We start from the raw sequence: 17,838 nt of genomic DNA on the forward strand, positions 1-17,838 counted from the left end.
TTGGGAATGGTTTGGTAATTGCAGCAGTTGATGCATTCATAACCCGTCACTAAAGCTTATCCAGAATACTGCCACAGCAGTGGCCCTGTGGGGTCAAAGCCCTTCTTAGGACGGCCCGGACAGGCAGAATATGTCTGCTGCACCAACGCCAAATGGAGTCATAAGCAGCTGTACGACAATACAGATAAAAGCAAAAATAAATCTGAAGATATTGAATCTCGCACAGCTGTGTTCGTGTCAGATTAAAGAACAAACATAACACAAAGACTTGTTTTCCTGTGCTATTTTTGTTTGAAACAGTAGCCGTGCCTCACCTCATTCTGAAATGCATTTATCATCATTATTTAGTTAGAATTTTAGACAAAAAAAGAGGGGGACAAGCAGACCAAGAGTCCACAGATGGGTCACCACAGGGCAACGACAAATGCGCGACACGCTTGATGTCGTGGAACAAGAACAAGCCGATTGACTTTTTTTTCCTTTAAGAAAATAGAATTAGTAATACTGGATTTGCAAAGGATCATGCAAATTATTAACGGTTTGGGGTCTGCCCGCTTCTGTATCCTCAGGTCCATTGTGCCAAACTGCAACCCCTGGTTCACAGATTAGGTATACAGCCACAGCCACGCGGTCAAGTATAGTTTTTAGCTTTTCCAGTTTTTTTCATAGCATATGTTTATATAAATAAAATTATTTCTATGCATTTCATCGATAGAAGGGAACTCCTTGCAGAGCTACATCCTGGTTATTGTGTTTTTACTCCCTTCCAGTAGTATTTATTGTAAACATCTGTCCCGTGTTTTCAGCCCACTAAGAATGATTATGTTAACATCAGGTCGAACCCAAAAAATGTGTAAATCCTCAGCAAACCATCACTTCCACGCTTGTACTGAGGATCGGATTAATATCACTATATTCATGTGACATCACTGCAACATGCACAGATTCTGATAGCCCAGTTGGGCTGGAGAAAAAGACATAGAACCTGACTGTGGATATGAGGGTTGAGGATAAAAAAAAGCAATATCAGATAAGAAGTGCGCCTTTCCTCTAACATCCCTTCTGCTCTATTCCCATTAGAGAAAGCAGCATAAAACCAGTCAAATAATTTCCGTGCGGCCGAATGCTATTCTCGCTGCCGCACACTCAAGGACACCCTTAGATGTTCTTTGTCTGCATCCTGACTGCTCGGAGCCCTTTTATTGGGGATGATGTCGTATGCAGCAGTGCCGAGCTCAGCAAATTTAAACCATCTGCTCTGACTGGACTCGACAAGGCTTCTGAAGGTATATCCTGAGCCGTGTGAGGAGACCGATCGATGTGCTTGGCGTGCTCCTTGTGCAGCTCCTCATTTTCTCAGCTTTGCATCACACGGGCCGTCTGCACAAGGAAATCACAAACTAGCTTTAAGGTAACCCACTTTTTGAGGAGTGCAACCTTAGCAGGTTAAGCCAAGGTCTTCAACTCTACCTGCGGGTGGTTTTGATGTTTTAATTTTTCCAGTACAAAATGCATTCCCCTGGATTTAATGGATTTAACTTGTTGTGATGAGAAACACAAATTCAGGCTTGGTGCTCAGATCATACACTGTTATGCGTATACAATTTTTACATAAATGGTCGAACTTCGAATACACAAGCTTGTTTTGCAGCCAGTACTCATTAAAAAAAACAGACAGCTGCTGACCTTCGTCATCTGCACAATCAATCTCTTGAAATCGGAATAAGAGCGCAAGCTTCAGGAAAACTGTGCTGACGGACTCAAAAAAGCTCTGCACGTAATCTCTTCGGGGGCTTCAAACAGCTGCTTGGATCATGGCAACAATCACACAAACAGGAGAACGCTCTGCTCAAATCTCCTAGCAACAACATCTGGCACTTTCATCGCACTCGAACACTGTGTGTTCTCAAGTAATGGATACAAAGATGAAAAATACAGAGAAGATGGAGGATTTCGCCTGAAACTGGCGATCTTAGTGAGAACGATTGCCACCTAGATACTGTAACTACTAGTTTATCTTCATTTCTAATGAAAGAAAGTTAGTTTTCTCACTAAAGAATCAAAGATTTAAAAAAAGAAAATGCCTACAGTTTCATTTGAATGTGAGAAAGAAGTGAGCAGCACAGCTCTTTGTATACTCAGCCAGACAGTAAAAACAATTAATCCCCAAAAGTCTTTTCGAACTAATTTCCTCGTTAGCTTTTTGATTTTGTCTGGCACATTTTCAAGGGCACAGTGTTTCATTCTGATCCAAAAAAAAACCAAGAGAAGAAAGCAAAGGACCTAAGATATGGACTTGAGAGAGGTTTATTAACCGCGTTATCAGGTAAATGCAAAACATTTGTCATAGTTGTTTGAACAAACACGCATAAATCCTCTTTTATCCATCTAACAGCTCCGTGGAATTTTTTCTTCCTTACTTAATAATACTTGCGTGATAAGGAACTAAGTCTGCAGCCTTGTTCTCACCAAAGAAGATTTTGTTTTAAGGCTTTCTCTCTTAAAATGAGGAAAATGTGTTTTTCTTTCTTTCCCCACATTGTGCTCGTTGTTTTTCTGCCATGGCAGCGGCTCTTTCTGGTCGGGTTGGATAAGACACGTGCAGATGTGATAACAAGCTCAACTAATGTCTGACTGGCGGTGGATTCATGAGGTTGATTCAGAGTTTTTCACCGCCCAAGAACGCTACTCCGGTTTTTGGCTTTGTGGTATTTTTTTTGGGCAATACTTTTGATGAGCCTTGTGGAGGGTTGTCGTAAAGAGCCCCGTTTCCTGCTAACTGTTAACATCCAGCGAGCGGTCATCTTCCTCCTGTCATCAGTGGGACATGATGAAGAAAAATCAACAATCAGGTGACCCTTCCCTCTCAGGGAGCCAAACCAGAACTGCCAAATCCCTTCACTCTATCAGCGAAAGCACAGGCGGTCCTGGCTAGATTTACGCCCTGGGCGAACCATCCCTTGCCCCCCCCCCCAAAAAAGACTTACCCCGGCAAAAAAAAAGGCAAATAAATTAAATCACATCACTCATAGAGATCTGCATCCCTTTATGTTTTGCCCATTTCTCCTCTTCTTCTTTTCTTCTCTTTCTAAACTGGGCACCAGATGGCTTCTTTGGTCTTTTACCATGATGATGACCCATGATGACTCCACATTATTACCTTTGCTTTTCCCATTAACACCGTCCATTCACCCGTCAATCAACTGGAGTCACTGGCGTTTTTTTTTTTTTTTGAGGGCGCTCATGCGCCCTGGGCGGTCGCCCACATTGCCCATTGCAAAAACCGGCCCTGAGCGAAGGTTTCAGCTTTTTCTGTTCATTCATCATCCATCAGTGTTGCATCATTTTACCATCCAATTATCACATTTGTATCTTTGCGTGAATGCACGAGGTTACTGAACACTTAAAAAAACTGCCCCACAGCTCAAATATTCCACAGAGGACCTTTAATCGAACACTTTATCTGTAAAAACCCATTTGAAAGAAAGAATAATCAAAATTGGGATTTAAGTGGTTGGCACCAACTGAGGCACTCGAGATCATTGTTCAGATTTATCTACACCGGACTGGTTTTATTAAAATTATCTTGCGTATTGTGCGAGTGCAGCCTGTGGCATTAAGCGGAAAAATATCACCCCGATCCAAATCGACATCCAATTGAACATAAATGATCGTGGCCGTTCCTTCTCTTTTTGAACGGGTTAGCCGTGATTGCTAAATGTAATATGAATGAACTTCGTCGTGGACATACTGAAATGTGGCCAACGCGGCCGCTGGACTGCAGTCTTTGGCTGATTCTCATCCTCAGCAGAGCAGTGGGATTCACGTTCTTATCCCGAGTCGACCGCTGTAAGACAGATCGAGGTGGAACACGTTTAAAGTTAATGCGCTTTCATTTCCAGATGCATGCAGATTTGTGCTTTCTGACGAGTTAATGATTGTCCAGCTCCTTCTGCAATTCTTTTCCCCTCATCTTACTTTTGGGTCTCACCTTTACCCAAGACAGGACAAAACGATCAGTCTCCTCTCAATTACACAATATTGAGAATATAAAGGTAATGTGCTCCCATTCTTTAGGGAGAGGGTTCCTCCTTTTATTTAACTCGCGAGTTTGTCGGAAACCACAAAGAAGTTTGCCGTCGAGATAAATTAAACTGAACAGCTGACAAAGATAACAAAATCATGTCTAAACACAAAATAATGGCACTGTAGATATTATGAATTATCATCATTGGGTGAAGTTGAGTCAGGGTGAATGACAGACAAGAAAATGAAGAATAAAATGAATAAAAGTCAGATTAGAGCTGCTTAACACTCAATGTAAAAAGCATTTACATATGAATTGGAAGTGGCAGAATGATTGAATCTTTGGAATCCTAAGGCCACAAAAAAGAAAAAAAGAAACCCTAGTACGTCCGTACAGTTTGAAGTAAACGCCTTACACAGTCTGAAGTGAAGCATGTTGGGAACATGTAGTGATTTTAATTGAAAAGTGGGTTTATTTAATCCCTCAGTGCGACACAGGGGGCACCTTTCATGTGTCGGTGTCACTGTAGAGAAAATAACAGCTAATCCCGTGTCACAGACTGCGAATCCTAAAGCGATCCTTTTAGTGCTCCACAACCCACCCCCCCCCCTGACAAAACCCACTCCCCTTCTGGCACCAGCGGCTCCCCGGCTGTGACAAATATGGTTTGTGAAAACTGGGAATAAAAATGAACACCGCTGCAGTTCTTTATCCCGCCCCAGGTGAGAAGATGGGGCGGCACTTAGCGCGATTTGATCCATGTCGAGCTGTAAGTAGATTAAAAAGATCCATTGATTCTCTGCTCCTTCTGTTTGAACATCACACTGGTGCAATCAATTGAAATCTTCAAAACTCTTCATCATCTGCTGAAGTATGCTCCAACTTCAGAGTCTTTCACTCTTTCTGGCACATTCCCAGACTTTAAATAACTCCAGTAATGTGGAAATATGGTTCCACCATGAACTGCTATTAACCTCTTCTAAAATGATGTTGTCACTCCGGCCAGCGTTGGCCAAACTGAATCCCTTTCCGTCTGACGACTCCTTGTCAAAGCACGATGTGATATTGACCCCTGCTCGCATCTTCTCATATGTTTTCCTTGCTATTCCAGGCGAGCCGGTTCGAGCGGCGTTCCAACTGAAATGCGTAATGATGTGAGAAGCCGAGACGTCTTCCGACACCGGTCGCTTGCAAGGAGCCTCTGACACCATTAAGGAGTTATGAATGCAAGCGGTACGAGGCCTGCATTCGTAACTACTCCCAGAGACAATAGGACAAATACTGTGAAAGTTAACAAGGCGGAAATCTCAACACATCCGCTGTGAAATTATTGCCACTGACCATTTGAACTGTCAAGTGAAAAAAAGATAGCAAGAGCGCTCGTAGGCCGAGAGACTTTAGAATATCTGATTTGTCGCCTTCTAAAAGGTCAACAGCAGCTATTAAAGGGACGTCTTGCTGTAGTAAACTGCAGCAGCTCACAGAGATCCCAGGTGTACCGAGCTTTTGTTTTTATTCTAATCTAAGTGTTTCTGCCTCTAAATAATCGATAATTCGCCCAACTTCCCACAAATAAAGCGCTGAAGAATTCGTTGAATCGAGTTCAAGTTTTTCATTCCGTTCTGTTGAATTGGATTCCATTAGAGGTAGAATAGCATCATGTTAGAGGATTACTGGTGTTTTTGTGTCTGCTCGTACCACGAGGGGTCCAAAAACTGAGACGAGTCAACTTATAATGCCGGCCTGGCTTCTGCAGGGATCTGCATTCATATCTGTTTGCAGTGCAGTTTTAACTGGACGGCCAACAATGGGGCTGCTCTACAAACATATTAGATGAGGAGCAGGTTATCTTAGCACAGACACCCCTCCTTTAAACAAGTGCTCTGTGCGCAGTAAAGGATGCATTCACACACTTTTTAAATAAAAGTTATGGTTTTAGTTATTATAGTTTGTGTTTTGTATCTTAGATTTTTCTAAAAGACAAAAGAAAAATCTGAATTATTTCTACTCAGCAACAGAGGCGGACCCAACTCACGCTGGGAAACTGGAAGTGTTGGGAAAGTGGTTTGGGGCAAACACTGGGCTGCTTTTTCAGCCTTTTCCAGCAGTGTACACATACAGGAAGTGGTAGAGGAGTTACACAACTTCATTTTTTATGCACAAACGTTTTCACTTCGCGGTGACAGGTGAAAGAAAAATACCATCAGCACTCTGCACTTACAATTAATTGAAATTAAAGTTCAAATTCAGTTCAATTGAAGCTTAACATTCTTATAGGGTAACAAATAATATTGCACCATACTGTAAAATCTTGTTCAGACTGAGTTCACTGACACCTTCGTTTTTTCAGCTTCCAAGTAAAAATCGCAGTGAAAAGCGTATTTATGGAGGACGAAAAAAAACCCAAACCATTAAGATAAGTGTGAAAGTAAGTGAAACGCTCACTGAGCTCCTGTAGTTGTTTGAGTTGAAGGGCTTCCTCCTCTCCCTCCTCGTCTCCCGAGCTGAAGCGCAGGGCAGATCCTTCAAGCATAAACCAGCCCGTCCTCCAGTGGTACAGGTCGTGGCCTTCTTTGTAGTGGAGTCTGCCGATCAGTTCCACGTCTTTTGGCACGAGTCCCTCCACTTTAGACGGAATGAAGCACTGCAGATAAGACGAGTAAACAATAAGAAAACAGGCCCACAAACCAACAACGTCTGCCGTTAACAGTGAAACTTTTTTCAGTGAATCATCTTAAAACAAGTATAAGACAAACACAAAACAGGTGCGAGCTTCTTTGCTAAGTTTCCAGTCCCTGAGCTCTGTCTGGCCCATTGTGTTGTGATTCAAATTCATATACGGAGGCGTGTGAGGCCTCTGGTGCAGATGGAGAGACATATGGACTAATGCCGCAGTGCCTCTCACTACCAATGACTGGGATGCCTGGGACCAAAAAGATGAAGGCGGGAACAGGGGGCATATTTATTTTGGGCATTATAACAAGATCAAGGCAGCATGCGGAGGAAGATGGCAAAAACCTCTTCTGTTATTGGAAGAGGCGCCGGCAGTATGGGCCTCACTGAGGACACCGTGTGTGCTGCAAAGCACAGGTGTGAATGAAAGAGTGAGATACAGTACTGAGCTGCTGGAACAAGTTTTAGTGGAAAACGAACATGTGAACTTACAGCAGAGGAAAGTGTGTTTCTGTGTCGGTGTGTCACCTTTGTTAGGGCCTGGATCCAGTCATGCTGCGTGTCCTGGGTTTCAGCTCCCACAATGAGCACTCGCTCCGCCTGCAGGTACAGCTCCACGGTAAACACGGCCCTGCCAAAGACACAAAGCTCGCCTTTTAGATAGCGGCGATTTAAAAACGTCCACACAAACACGTACATCTAGCAGATTTCTTTCCAGTCATATCAACTTAAAGGATTCTCCATGGTCAGAAACACATTTAACACCTTCACCAGGATCAGTGGTCTCTGAAATGCCCATTAAACCCACATTCATATTTGCTGTAACGGAGCAGCATCACTGTAGCAGTTGAGAGCCAACTTGCTGAACGTCCCCACCCAAAATGATCCTGTTAAAGTCCTCCGGTGCAGTGATTCCATTTATTGAGGTATGTATGCTCTTAATCACATTTAAACTACTGATTTTATCTATTGTTCTTATTTCTTTCTTTTTTGTTTAACATTTAAATCGTGCTTTTTATTTCTACTGTTTTAATGCATCTGTAAAGCACTTTGAATCGCCCTGTAGTTGAATTGTAGCCTGGGCGAAAGCCGACTGTTGACTCTGTCAAACAGTCTGGGAAAACCCAAGAGGAATCCGTTTCCATGGAGGGCGGGACCTTACCCAGCAACTTAAATTCATTGGAGTAACGGAGTTCCCTTAACCAATCATAATGTTTAGAAATGACGTTGGTTATGCGCCGAGGTTCATGCTTACTCTCGTGAGGCTCTAGCTCGCGAATCACGCTTCCCACATCCGCTTTCATTATACCGGTACCATTTGATAAATCAAACTTTTCCCACAGCCAGTTGGAAGGAGAGCTATGACATCCTTGCCACTAACAATATTGAAGAGGCATTCCTCTTGCTCTCGTTTTAATTGTGTAATGCTCTCCAGAGTTGAGACAACTTCATGGATAGCTTCTAGCGTTCTTCCGTCGCCATGTTTATTTCCGCTGCGGTTGAACTACAATTATATGGACTACAATGGACTCCGCGCGTGAGTTCTGCGTCACCACTCGCAACTGTTTGCTGATTGGCAAAACACTGAGCGAACCGAGGTAGGGGGATTTGGCCAGACTATGTGCGGAGCCAAAATCTTTGGGCGGAAGTACGTAGGATGGCGTCGCCAGGCTAGTTGAATTGTGCTGTACAAATAAACTTGCCTTGCCTTCGACAGGACACACGTAGACAAGCAAATGTGTTATCTACGACGCCTTGTTCCATCATGCGTCCTGATAGGCCACGTCAGTAAATGTTTATGCCCAAAAATGGATCACTAAATGGATCGGAGCCATCAGTTAGCTCCTGACGCGAGAACAACATCCATTTCCAAGAGTGTGTGCTTAGGGTCTACCACACAATGTTGATATCTGGAAATATATTTGGCAGCATGACTATGCATTCTTATACCACACTGGTTTAACACCCTGTCACGCACTCGTTGGAATAATCGTCACCGAACAGATTCAGCGACTTTTCGGCGAGCTTTTGCTCAAAAAAGCACTGAGCAAATGAACGTTTTGAACAATGATAATTCCTCTGTCCTGCTGATCGTAATACGGTGGTTAGCAGATTTTAGCAGCAGGTCATTTGAGTGTTTGACCGCATCTGTTCAGTGAGTGGCAGAACAAACAAGGAGCAGCGAGGACAGAAATGTGAGTGTGAGAGAGGAGAATTTTGGGTCTTTTTGTCACTTCTAATGTAATTTGAATAACATTAAGTGGAAATATTTCTCCACCTCCCACCACTCCTGTGTGTAACACCATGCTTGTGAACAAAATCCATATTTCCTCTTTATTCTCCACATGTCCATGTTTACGACGCATTAGAGCTATAAATAATAGTGGGAAAGAAGTAGCGAACATGGCCTCCAATTAAAGCTTGTGTTTGTTAAGTCCTGACATCTGTTTGCTTGCAGAAAATTTAGAGCTGCAGCTTAGTCAAGGTTTGCTTTCCTTTTTTTTTTTTGCTCAGTAAATTCAGAGGTGCAGAATGATTTCAACATTGTGTATGAGTCAGTCATTAAGAGACATTCATCTGTTTGGATTTGAAGATGAAATTATACGTGTGCATTACACACCCACCAAAACACAGAAGCCTTCAAAGGAAAATGAATTAAGTGCGCTTGGACTTTTACAGTCTTTCACTCACATATACAGACACACACTTTCAAGCTAAACCCCACAGTCTGAAGCAAAAAGTTAGCTTTTAATCTCCGCTGAGTCTTTCTCGCCTTGTTGTGTTTGCCTCCACCCTCCACCTTTGTAACATGGAGGTGTTACAAAGGTGAGTATCTCTATCTTAATGGGCTGCACACACACAGCTTAGCAGCTCTTCTTTTTCTTGCTATATGCTACCACAAGGGCAGCTCTAAACGCTGTAGCACCGGGCGTTTAGGGGGACGCGTCACCGGGGTCACGGCAGCTCCGAGTTGCTCTCTTTCCACGTGCGTCATGGGAACAGGCGAACGTGGCTGTTTGTGTGCCCTCGCTCCTCCTCGACCCCTCCGTGAACCCTGCAGTCTCCGTGCTGGCAGGTGTGCAGGAGCTTGTTAGAGGGGGTCCCATAGGGAGAGAGTGGCAGAGGATTATATTGTTGTTCTTGGCGAATGCTAAGGTAAAGAAAGAACAGTGGGGATGAGAGATGAACACTGCATTATGGGAGTCCCAGAGGGGGAGAGGGCGTGGCAGAGGAGAGGAGGGGAAACCGAGGTGATGAGTAGAGGAATGTGAGCCTTCCATCTGAAATAATCTCTGCCTCTCATGAACCAAATACCTTCATATCTTTCCCGCCTACCTTCAACCCTATTCACTTTGTTGAATTTTAGGTTTAAACTGAACAGTACTACTACTACTACTTCTTTATTTATAAAGCACTTTAAAACAACAGTAGCTGTGACAAAGTGCTGCACAGACGGAAATCAATAAACATGCAAAATATGGAAAAGACAACAGAAACAATAAATTACGATAACAGAATTAAGAGCAAAAGTCTCAACACGTGTTAAAAGCCAAAGAATAAAAATGTGTCTTAAGATGAGTTTTAAAAGTGGACAATAAAGGGGCACGTCTAATATGTAACGGCAAATTGTTCCATAATTTGGGAGCAGCAACACTAAAAGCTCTGTCTCCTCTGAGCTTTAGTTTAGACCTCGGTACCTCCAGGAGCAGCTGATCAGCTGACCTGAGGCAACGAGCGGGAGAGTATGGGTGAAGCAGCTCAGACAGGTAAGATGGGGCAAGACCGTGTAAACTTTTAAACACAAATAAAAGAATCTTAAAATGAACCCAAACATGCACAGGCAGCCAGAGGAGAGAAGCCAGGATAGGGGTGATGTGCTCCCTCTTCCCGTTAAAAGCCGAGCAGCAGCGATCTGGATCGACTGGAGACGCCTGAGGGAAGACTGGCTAACTCCAAAGTAAAGAGCGTTACAGTAATCCAGCCGAGTTGTCATGAAGGCAAGAATTACTGTTTAAAAATCTTTTCTTAAAAGAATCTGCTTAATCTTTGCCAGCTGCCTAAAATAATAGAAGAGTACAATTGTTGTCAAACTATAGCAGGAGCAAGGCCAGTTTAACCGCCTGTGAACGATGACAAGACAGTCGGGCGATTATATGCATGTTTACAGGTTCATAATGCTTAAAAAAACTGAAGTTCCCATGATGCTGCACTTCTTGTTAGTTTCTGCCTGAAACTCTCACTCTTGGAGACTTTTCTCCATAAAAGGCCCAGTTTGCTCCGATTGGTCTGCAGTTTGGTTAAAGGTTTGGTTAAAATGGTGAAGTGCAGGTTAGTTTGTTTGCAGCGTGCCAGGTTTGGTCACTGTGGACAAGTGAGTGAGGAAAAGTCAGCGTCTGAGACGGCTCCAGCTGAGTGTCGTCTTCAGGAGAGAAGAACGAAGGGGAATAACTTTGCAAATGTTTTACGTGCTCAAAAAAAACTGACAACACGACGAGGAAAAAAAACAACAAAACACTCTCTCTTTAATACTCTTATTAAACTCGAATTAAACATCATTTTGAATGTCATTAATACGTGAATAATTATTGGTTAATCTTCTGAAACACACCTAAAAGCAAAAGACAGCGAGCAGACATCCATCCCGAGAGGCATATGGGAGGCATCCTTCCACCCCACAGCACCTCAAAGCGACTCCTTTTGATCAAAAGAGCAGCGGCTCAACTTTAAACTCCCTGCAACCACTGAGCCAAAGGTGACGCCTCTTGGAGGGAGCTTATTTCCCCTGTTTGTATCTGCAATCGTATTCTCTCAGTCGCTACCCACAGCTCATGGCCTAAGGTGAGGATAGGAACATAGATCAACCGGTAAACTGACAGCTTCAACTTTTGGCTCTGCTCTCTCTTCACCGCGACACACTCGTAATTGTCTCTTTTGCACCGACGCGCCTGTCAACCCTCTGCCTCGCTCTTCCCCCACTTGTGAACAGCAACCAGAAATACTTTAACTTGTCATCTCCGAGTCATCTCAAGTGTCGCGGCAAGCACCAACAGAAAGCGTTTCGCTGCGTCTGACCACGCAAATATCAGGCTGCGGCAACCTTAATTATAACTTCTGCATCATAGTCTTCTATTTCAAATAAATACGTTGAATGTATGTATATTTTGTAGCTGGCCGGCTGCCATACGCCTGTTTTTTTCTGGCTGTAATATTCCAACATATTATAACACATAGTAACATTTACATAAGCAGCTTACTGACATTATTTGTATGTTTACCATAGAAATGTTTTCAGCCACATTCAAACCTCTGAGAGGATACACACCACCTAAATTTGGTTTCTCACCTGAAGAGCAGTTTGTTTCCGATGGGATTCGATGACAGGGCTACAGATCGCATCATTTCTCAAACCCAACGATCTCTCCTCATACAGTTTACCAATCTGTTCAATACGACAGCGCCGCTGTCAAAGCAAACCTGTGCGCACAAGTGAAACGCTTTGGTCTGTTCTTTAATTAGCTCCGATCAAACTAAAGAAAATAGGATTCGCTGCATTTCGTTAGCAAAGAAATGCAAAGTAAATTAGACTTTCCCTGTGGAGAAGTCTGCTGAAAAGGGTTCACAAGCACAGTTATCTTGTTTTGTTTTTTTATTCAAACCTGAAGGTTTTGATTGTTCTTAACTCTCTACCCCCCCTCCCTCCCTATTATGTGTAGAAGCCATGTTTAATTGGTGTGATTGAGAGAAGAGAATGGTAAAAAAGAAAAGAAATAAATAAATGTTGTAAAAAGCAAAAGTCTAACAGAAAACAAAGAAAGAGCAGATGGAAAGTGGGTTTTTCCGAAGATTATTCATTGGATTTCAAGGGCAGTATTGAATTACAAATATTCCTGTTCAAACAGGCAGATAGTCTAAAAAAAAAAAAAAAGTCCCTGGAAAACCTCAACTTATCACCAGCCAACATACTCCCTTTGCATTAATTCCTTAGGAGTGGGCTTGTAATATTCATGCAACTTTAGCAGACGCAGGTTTCAGGCTGCTCTATAATTCACGTTGTCCTCTGCCACGGTGAAATTACCCAAATGCCGTGTTTAATGGAAGCGACACCTACGGCCTCCTGTAGCGCTGTGATAGGCTGCTGGTGGGAGTGTGTCATCTGCATACATTAATATTCATGAGTGGCAGACAGTCAAGAGGTGAGACGTCCCTGCGCTCTCCGTGCTTCGGCATGCTGGGAATGCTGGAAGCAGCAGACGTGAGAGGGAGTGAGGCAGAGTTTAATCTAGTGAAACGTAGGGCCATTAAGAGTGTTAGCCACAGAGAAATAATAGCCTTTCTCGGGGTGACGCCGTGACCTGTGACTGGGATGTATGCAGCAAGCTAAAAACGGCGCTGCTTTGTGGCGAATGTGCACATCCAGTGACACTGTAACCCGTCGTATTTGTGTGTACGAGTCCAGCTCATTACTCATTAGACAGGTCACAGTTTTACCTGGACAGATGCGCTTCTTATTGGCGGTATATAGATAGCAATTTACAAATAAACGCATTGTCTCGTCTTTAAACATCTGCTGGCATCATTAAAGAGCTGGCTTCTGCTTTAATCATAAGCCATTATCAGACTGCTTGCTTTGGAAGCGAAGCATATGCACACGGACACACACACTGTGTGATCCAGTGGGAGTGTGAAACACAAGAGGAAAGGATCCAAGCATCTGTTTCTTCTTTGTGTGTCTAACAAGAAGAAATAAAGCGAAAGTTTGTTGGAAGAGCAACTTTTTAACTGTATCATAATCTGACAACAAAGTGAGGAAAGCGATAGGGAAAGCGGTAACAGTGAAGTTAAGACAGGAAGTGGCATTTACGGCTGAACTATCCGCCTGCGTCGCTGCCAAAGCAGACGGGAAATATAGCGCTCATAAAGCCCCGATGGTTCAGTTAAAGTGGCTGATGCTCCGTCTCAGATTATGGTAACAAGACAGATGATGAGGAGGAGAAGCCTGTGTTTACAAGCGTGTGTGTGCTTATGTCAAACCAGGATGGCATTACGTGTGCAGCAAACTCAGCCAATGAAAGAAATAAGTCGCTGGGAGGATTTTTAGTTCTATGTGTGGTATGTCCTAAAAGCAGGCTAAATTTGGATGAAGAAGAGGGGATGCAAAGGGAGCTTTTTAGTTGGGTTCTGTTGTATAATTGGGGCTTCGCTGCATAAGAGCAAATTTGAAAACTGGCTGTAAATTAAACATGGCTGATTTCCTTCAGAAATGCATTTAGGGTGTAAATTATAATGTGATGTATAATGATTACCAAACACAATATTTCATTCTGAACAAAAGTACATACAATGTTTTAAAGGTTTACCTTTAAAATTTTACCTAAAGAGTCAAATGATCTTAAAGAAACATCTAAATCGAAGTTCTGGACATATGATATCCTTCATGGAAAAGCAGTCTGTGTGTGTGTGTGTGTGTTCATACCCTGCTCCGGTGATTGTCTCCGACTTGCTCACAGCCAGGGTGACCACTTCAGTGATGTCCACTCTTCCCATAGCTGAGGGGCTTCGTTCAGTCTCATAGTAACTCAGGAAGCCGCCCTCAAACGTGCACCACCGCCGTGCCATATCTGAAGCACACACACACACAAATCCATGCATTAGAAATACTTTAGCGTTCCTAATTGCAATATTACTTATTATGCTAGTGGCCGCGGAGTGGCTGAAATGGGTTTCCTTCAGAGGGGGGCTGGGCTCAGCCTCAGAGACCGGCTGAGGATTCGGCCATCCGGGGGGGAACTCGGAGCAGAGCCGCTGCTCCTCCACATCGAAATGAGTCAGCTGAGGTGGTTCGGGCATCTGGTCAGGATGCCTCCTGGTCGCCTCCCTTTGGAGGTTTTCCAGGCACGTCCTACTGGGAGGAGGCCCCGGGGCAGAGCCAGGACTGGCTGGAGGGATTATATGTCCCTTCTGGGCTGGGAGCGCCTCGGGATCCCCCGGGAGGAGCTGGGGAGTGTCGCTGGGGAGAGTCTGGGTTTCTCTCCTGGACCTGTTGCCTCCGCAACCCAACCTCGGATAAGTGGATGAAAATGGACGGATGGACGGAATATTACTTAAAAATAGTTATTTATCATGCTGCAAACACTCTCCACTTACATGTGGCAATAATTTATAGCTCCTTTCAACTTAATCTTTTCCAAAATCTTCAGGTCTTAAGGGAGGACTTAAGTAATTTTTGACTTTCAACGACAAAGTAATGAAACTCAGTAGTAATGAAGGGACAAAAAAAACCCAACAACCTTTGAATAAACTGAAGACTTTTTTAGTTCTCTCGACATGTATGAAATGTGTCATTGTTTCATTTGTCGGAAGCTATCTGAAATGAGAGTTAAATCGACCAATCATATCTTCTCCTGAAGTGAGTGGGCTGTGTGATCACATGACAAGTTTGGCCTGCTGTGGGACAACCAATCACAAGCTACCTGAAGGCATTTCAGTGTAAGTCTCAACTTAGCCGGTAAACCTGTTGCTCTCGATAGCAGCAGAAAGTGGGGAGGACAACATCAATGTTCAGTTTATTATCCGTGCTCAAGACAACTTGGTGTTAGCTGCCAAAAGACATACACCGAGTGCATGTGGTGCAGCATATTAAGGCTTTTGTGCAGCATTTGGACTCCACCAGCTCATTTTAAAGCGCGTTTTTCACTCAAAGATGTGATTTCCCAATTCAAAAAGTCGCACGCTAACCATCAGTTTTCAAGCATCATTTAAAGATAAGCCGTTCAAAATGTTGTGGGCTGCTTTAATTCTTAGCCAAGGTTTTGCAACCCGTGTTGAAGTCATTATTCTCAATCAATGTAAAACATTAAATTCATTTACGAGCCGGTGTTTTGATCTGATATCAGTTATTAGTGCACGTGGTCCCCGCTCTCCGATGCTTGGCTTGTGTGTGTGCTCTCACACCGCGTGACATCGCTGTAATCGAGTTGGTTTTCCGTGCTCAGCTGGATTTTGCGTCCCGCTCCACTGTTGCCATTCATCACCTGAGTGTACACAGAGCCGGTGTGACGGCGTAATTATCAATCAGGAGGATTGACATTTTTCTCCAAACCTGAGCTATTTTTGATTTTGATAATCACGCCGTCTCATACAGTGAACTGCCACTGCTGTAACTTTTGTTACAGCCGGAGAGGTTAAGCGTGATTTCTGCTCTTGGACAATTATTCAAAGAAGACGGTGGCGATGGAGCGAGGGAATGAGGGTCAAAGGGTCGGAGGCCCAAGGTCTGGGAGCCACTGCTCACGACTGGTTAGCATGCACTGAGCGAGCAACTGTTGGACACCTTTTTACTTTTATTTTCAGATTGAAATTGATGGCACAGAATGTCAAGATACTGAAAACGCTTCTTCGTTACTGTTTTTGCTTCCATACAAGCAGAACAGAGGATGAAAATAAACAAACTGACCATGGCGTGTGGAGTAAAAAGAAACAATTAATCAAAGCCTGCAATTTGAGCGACTGATTTGAAACAATTAGAGCCACCCCAAACATATTTAACCTTGCTAATGAACCTCTGCAGGACAGAGAATATTCTGCATTTCAGCTTCCACACCAATGCAGACGGCAGATGTGTCTCAGGTCTCCCTCGTAAACTTCCTGTCTGATATTCCTTCGTTTTAAGAAGGTAGTTAAAAGTTAAAATTAGGGCTGGGCGAGTTAACTCGTTATTATCGCGTTAACTTGTTAATTATTTAACGCTGATAAATATTTTATCGCGCATTAATGCAGCTTTTATTATTGTAAAAGTCTGTTGAATGCATCACATTCACACAGTTACAGCAAACACCACAAAGCATGGAGTAATAAAATAAAAATATATAAGCAGGTAACATCAGCGTTACAGGTGCTCCTCGGCCTCTGTGTGACGCTCACGGAGCTAACCGGCGCTACTTCCTGTTTTACTTGTTTCAACATAAAAGCACTAATTTCAAAATAAATTTAAAAAAAAAAAAACTCCTGCATTTACAGCCAAGTTGAATTGTCTTCTCAGCGTAGTAGTTCCAGTCTAAAATATCACTAAAAGGCAAAACACACAACTGATAGCAGCAAGTCATTCAAGGAAACAGACAGTGGAGCGAGGCTTCTACATAAAAACTACAGAAAGATGCTGATGTTAAAAGTGTGTTTGCTCAACTAATGTTATGGCACTTTCATTCATATGGCAGCACATTTAAAATAAAACTAAATGCTAAAGGTTATACACTACTTTTGAATTCATTTTTGGATTTTGCGTACAAATGCGATTAATCAGGGAAATCATGTGACTAATTAGATTAAAAATTTTAATCGTCGCCCAGCCCTAGTTAAAATACAACGTTTTCATCCAAAGTCGAGGAGTTTAAATCATCCCGTCACTTGAAGGCTGGAGTTTCAGGTCACATCTTACAGGAAAGCGCCAACAATAAAGGATGAAGAGAAAAAAAGGACGTTTGTGCACCAATCAGACAAGGAGAGTCCAAACAGGACTGACAAACAGCGGCCTTCATTTCCAAATGATCCAAACATCTAACTGTTAAATGCCAACACTTGTAATGTAATGTATGAGCAGACTGACTGTCAGTTTTCGGAGTATAAACAGTATGTGAGGGCATACATATGCGCACGCACATGCAAAATTAAGGCTGTCAAGTACCAGGCAGATTTCTATCGACAAACATCATCTCAGCGGAAAAGCTGGAAAAACACACAACATTGTCTTTCATGACTGTCTGACTGTGTGATTTACATAGCCAATGAGCATGAAGTTCATAAAAACATACCTAATTTTGGATTTTTTCAAAGTCACCGTGCCATCTGCTTTTTTGTTCCGCAACAAACACACACACGCACGCAAACAGCTTCCCAGCCCGCACCCCCCGCCGCTCGCAACTCCAAAGTTCCCACTGTATCCATCTCATGAATATGCTAATTGTGCTTTCCTCTGCCAACTGCGTGTGATGTTTCTGAAGGAACAGATATAGTTCCAATAAAAAGGAAGTGTCTACAACTGGATGTTAAAAGAAAAAGGATGTGATAAGCATGAAAAAGGAGGATGTCAGTTTTGCTCCATTCACCCTTGCGCTGCCACTCCATGGCTTCCTCCGACTGCA

General features: G+C 43.1%; 1 protein-coding gene across 3 annotated transcripts in view; it reads right to left on the reverse strand.

The window, feature by feature from the left end:
* arap2 (ArfGAP with RhoGAP domain, ankyrin repeat and PH domain 2) overlaps positions 1 to 17,838 on the reverse strand; it is a 132,043-nt gene that overhangs the window by 25,776 nt on the left and 88,429 nt on the right. For all 3 annotated transcript variants that reach the window (XM_075450614.1, XM_075450613.1, XM_075450615.1), the window contains exons 16-18: positions 14,175 to 14,319; positions 7,229 to 7,331; positions 6,473 to 6,671 (exon numbers count right to left, since the gene is read on the reverse strand). In XM_075450614.1, the coding sequence (XP_075306729.1) occupies positions 6,473 to 6,671; positions 7,229 to 7,331; positions 14,175 to 14,319 (447 nt within the window). The remainder of the gene's footprint in view (positions 1 to 6,472; positions 6,672 to 7,228; positions 7,332 to 14,174; positions 14,320 to 17,838) is intronic.

The sequence above is a fragment of the Odontesthes bonariensis genome, chromosome 19 (genome assembly GCF_027942865.1).
Source record: "Odontesthes bonariensis isolate fOdoBon6 chromosome 19, fOdoBon6.hap1, whole genome shotgun sequence".
Lineage (NCBI taxonomy): Eukaryota > Metazoa > Chordata > Actinopteri > Atheriniformes > Atherinopsidae > Odontesthes > Odontesthes bonariensis.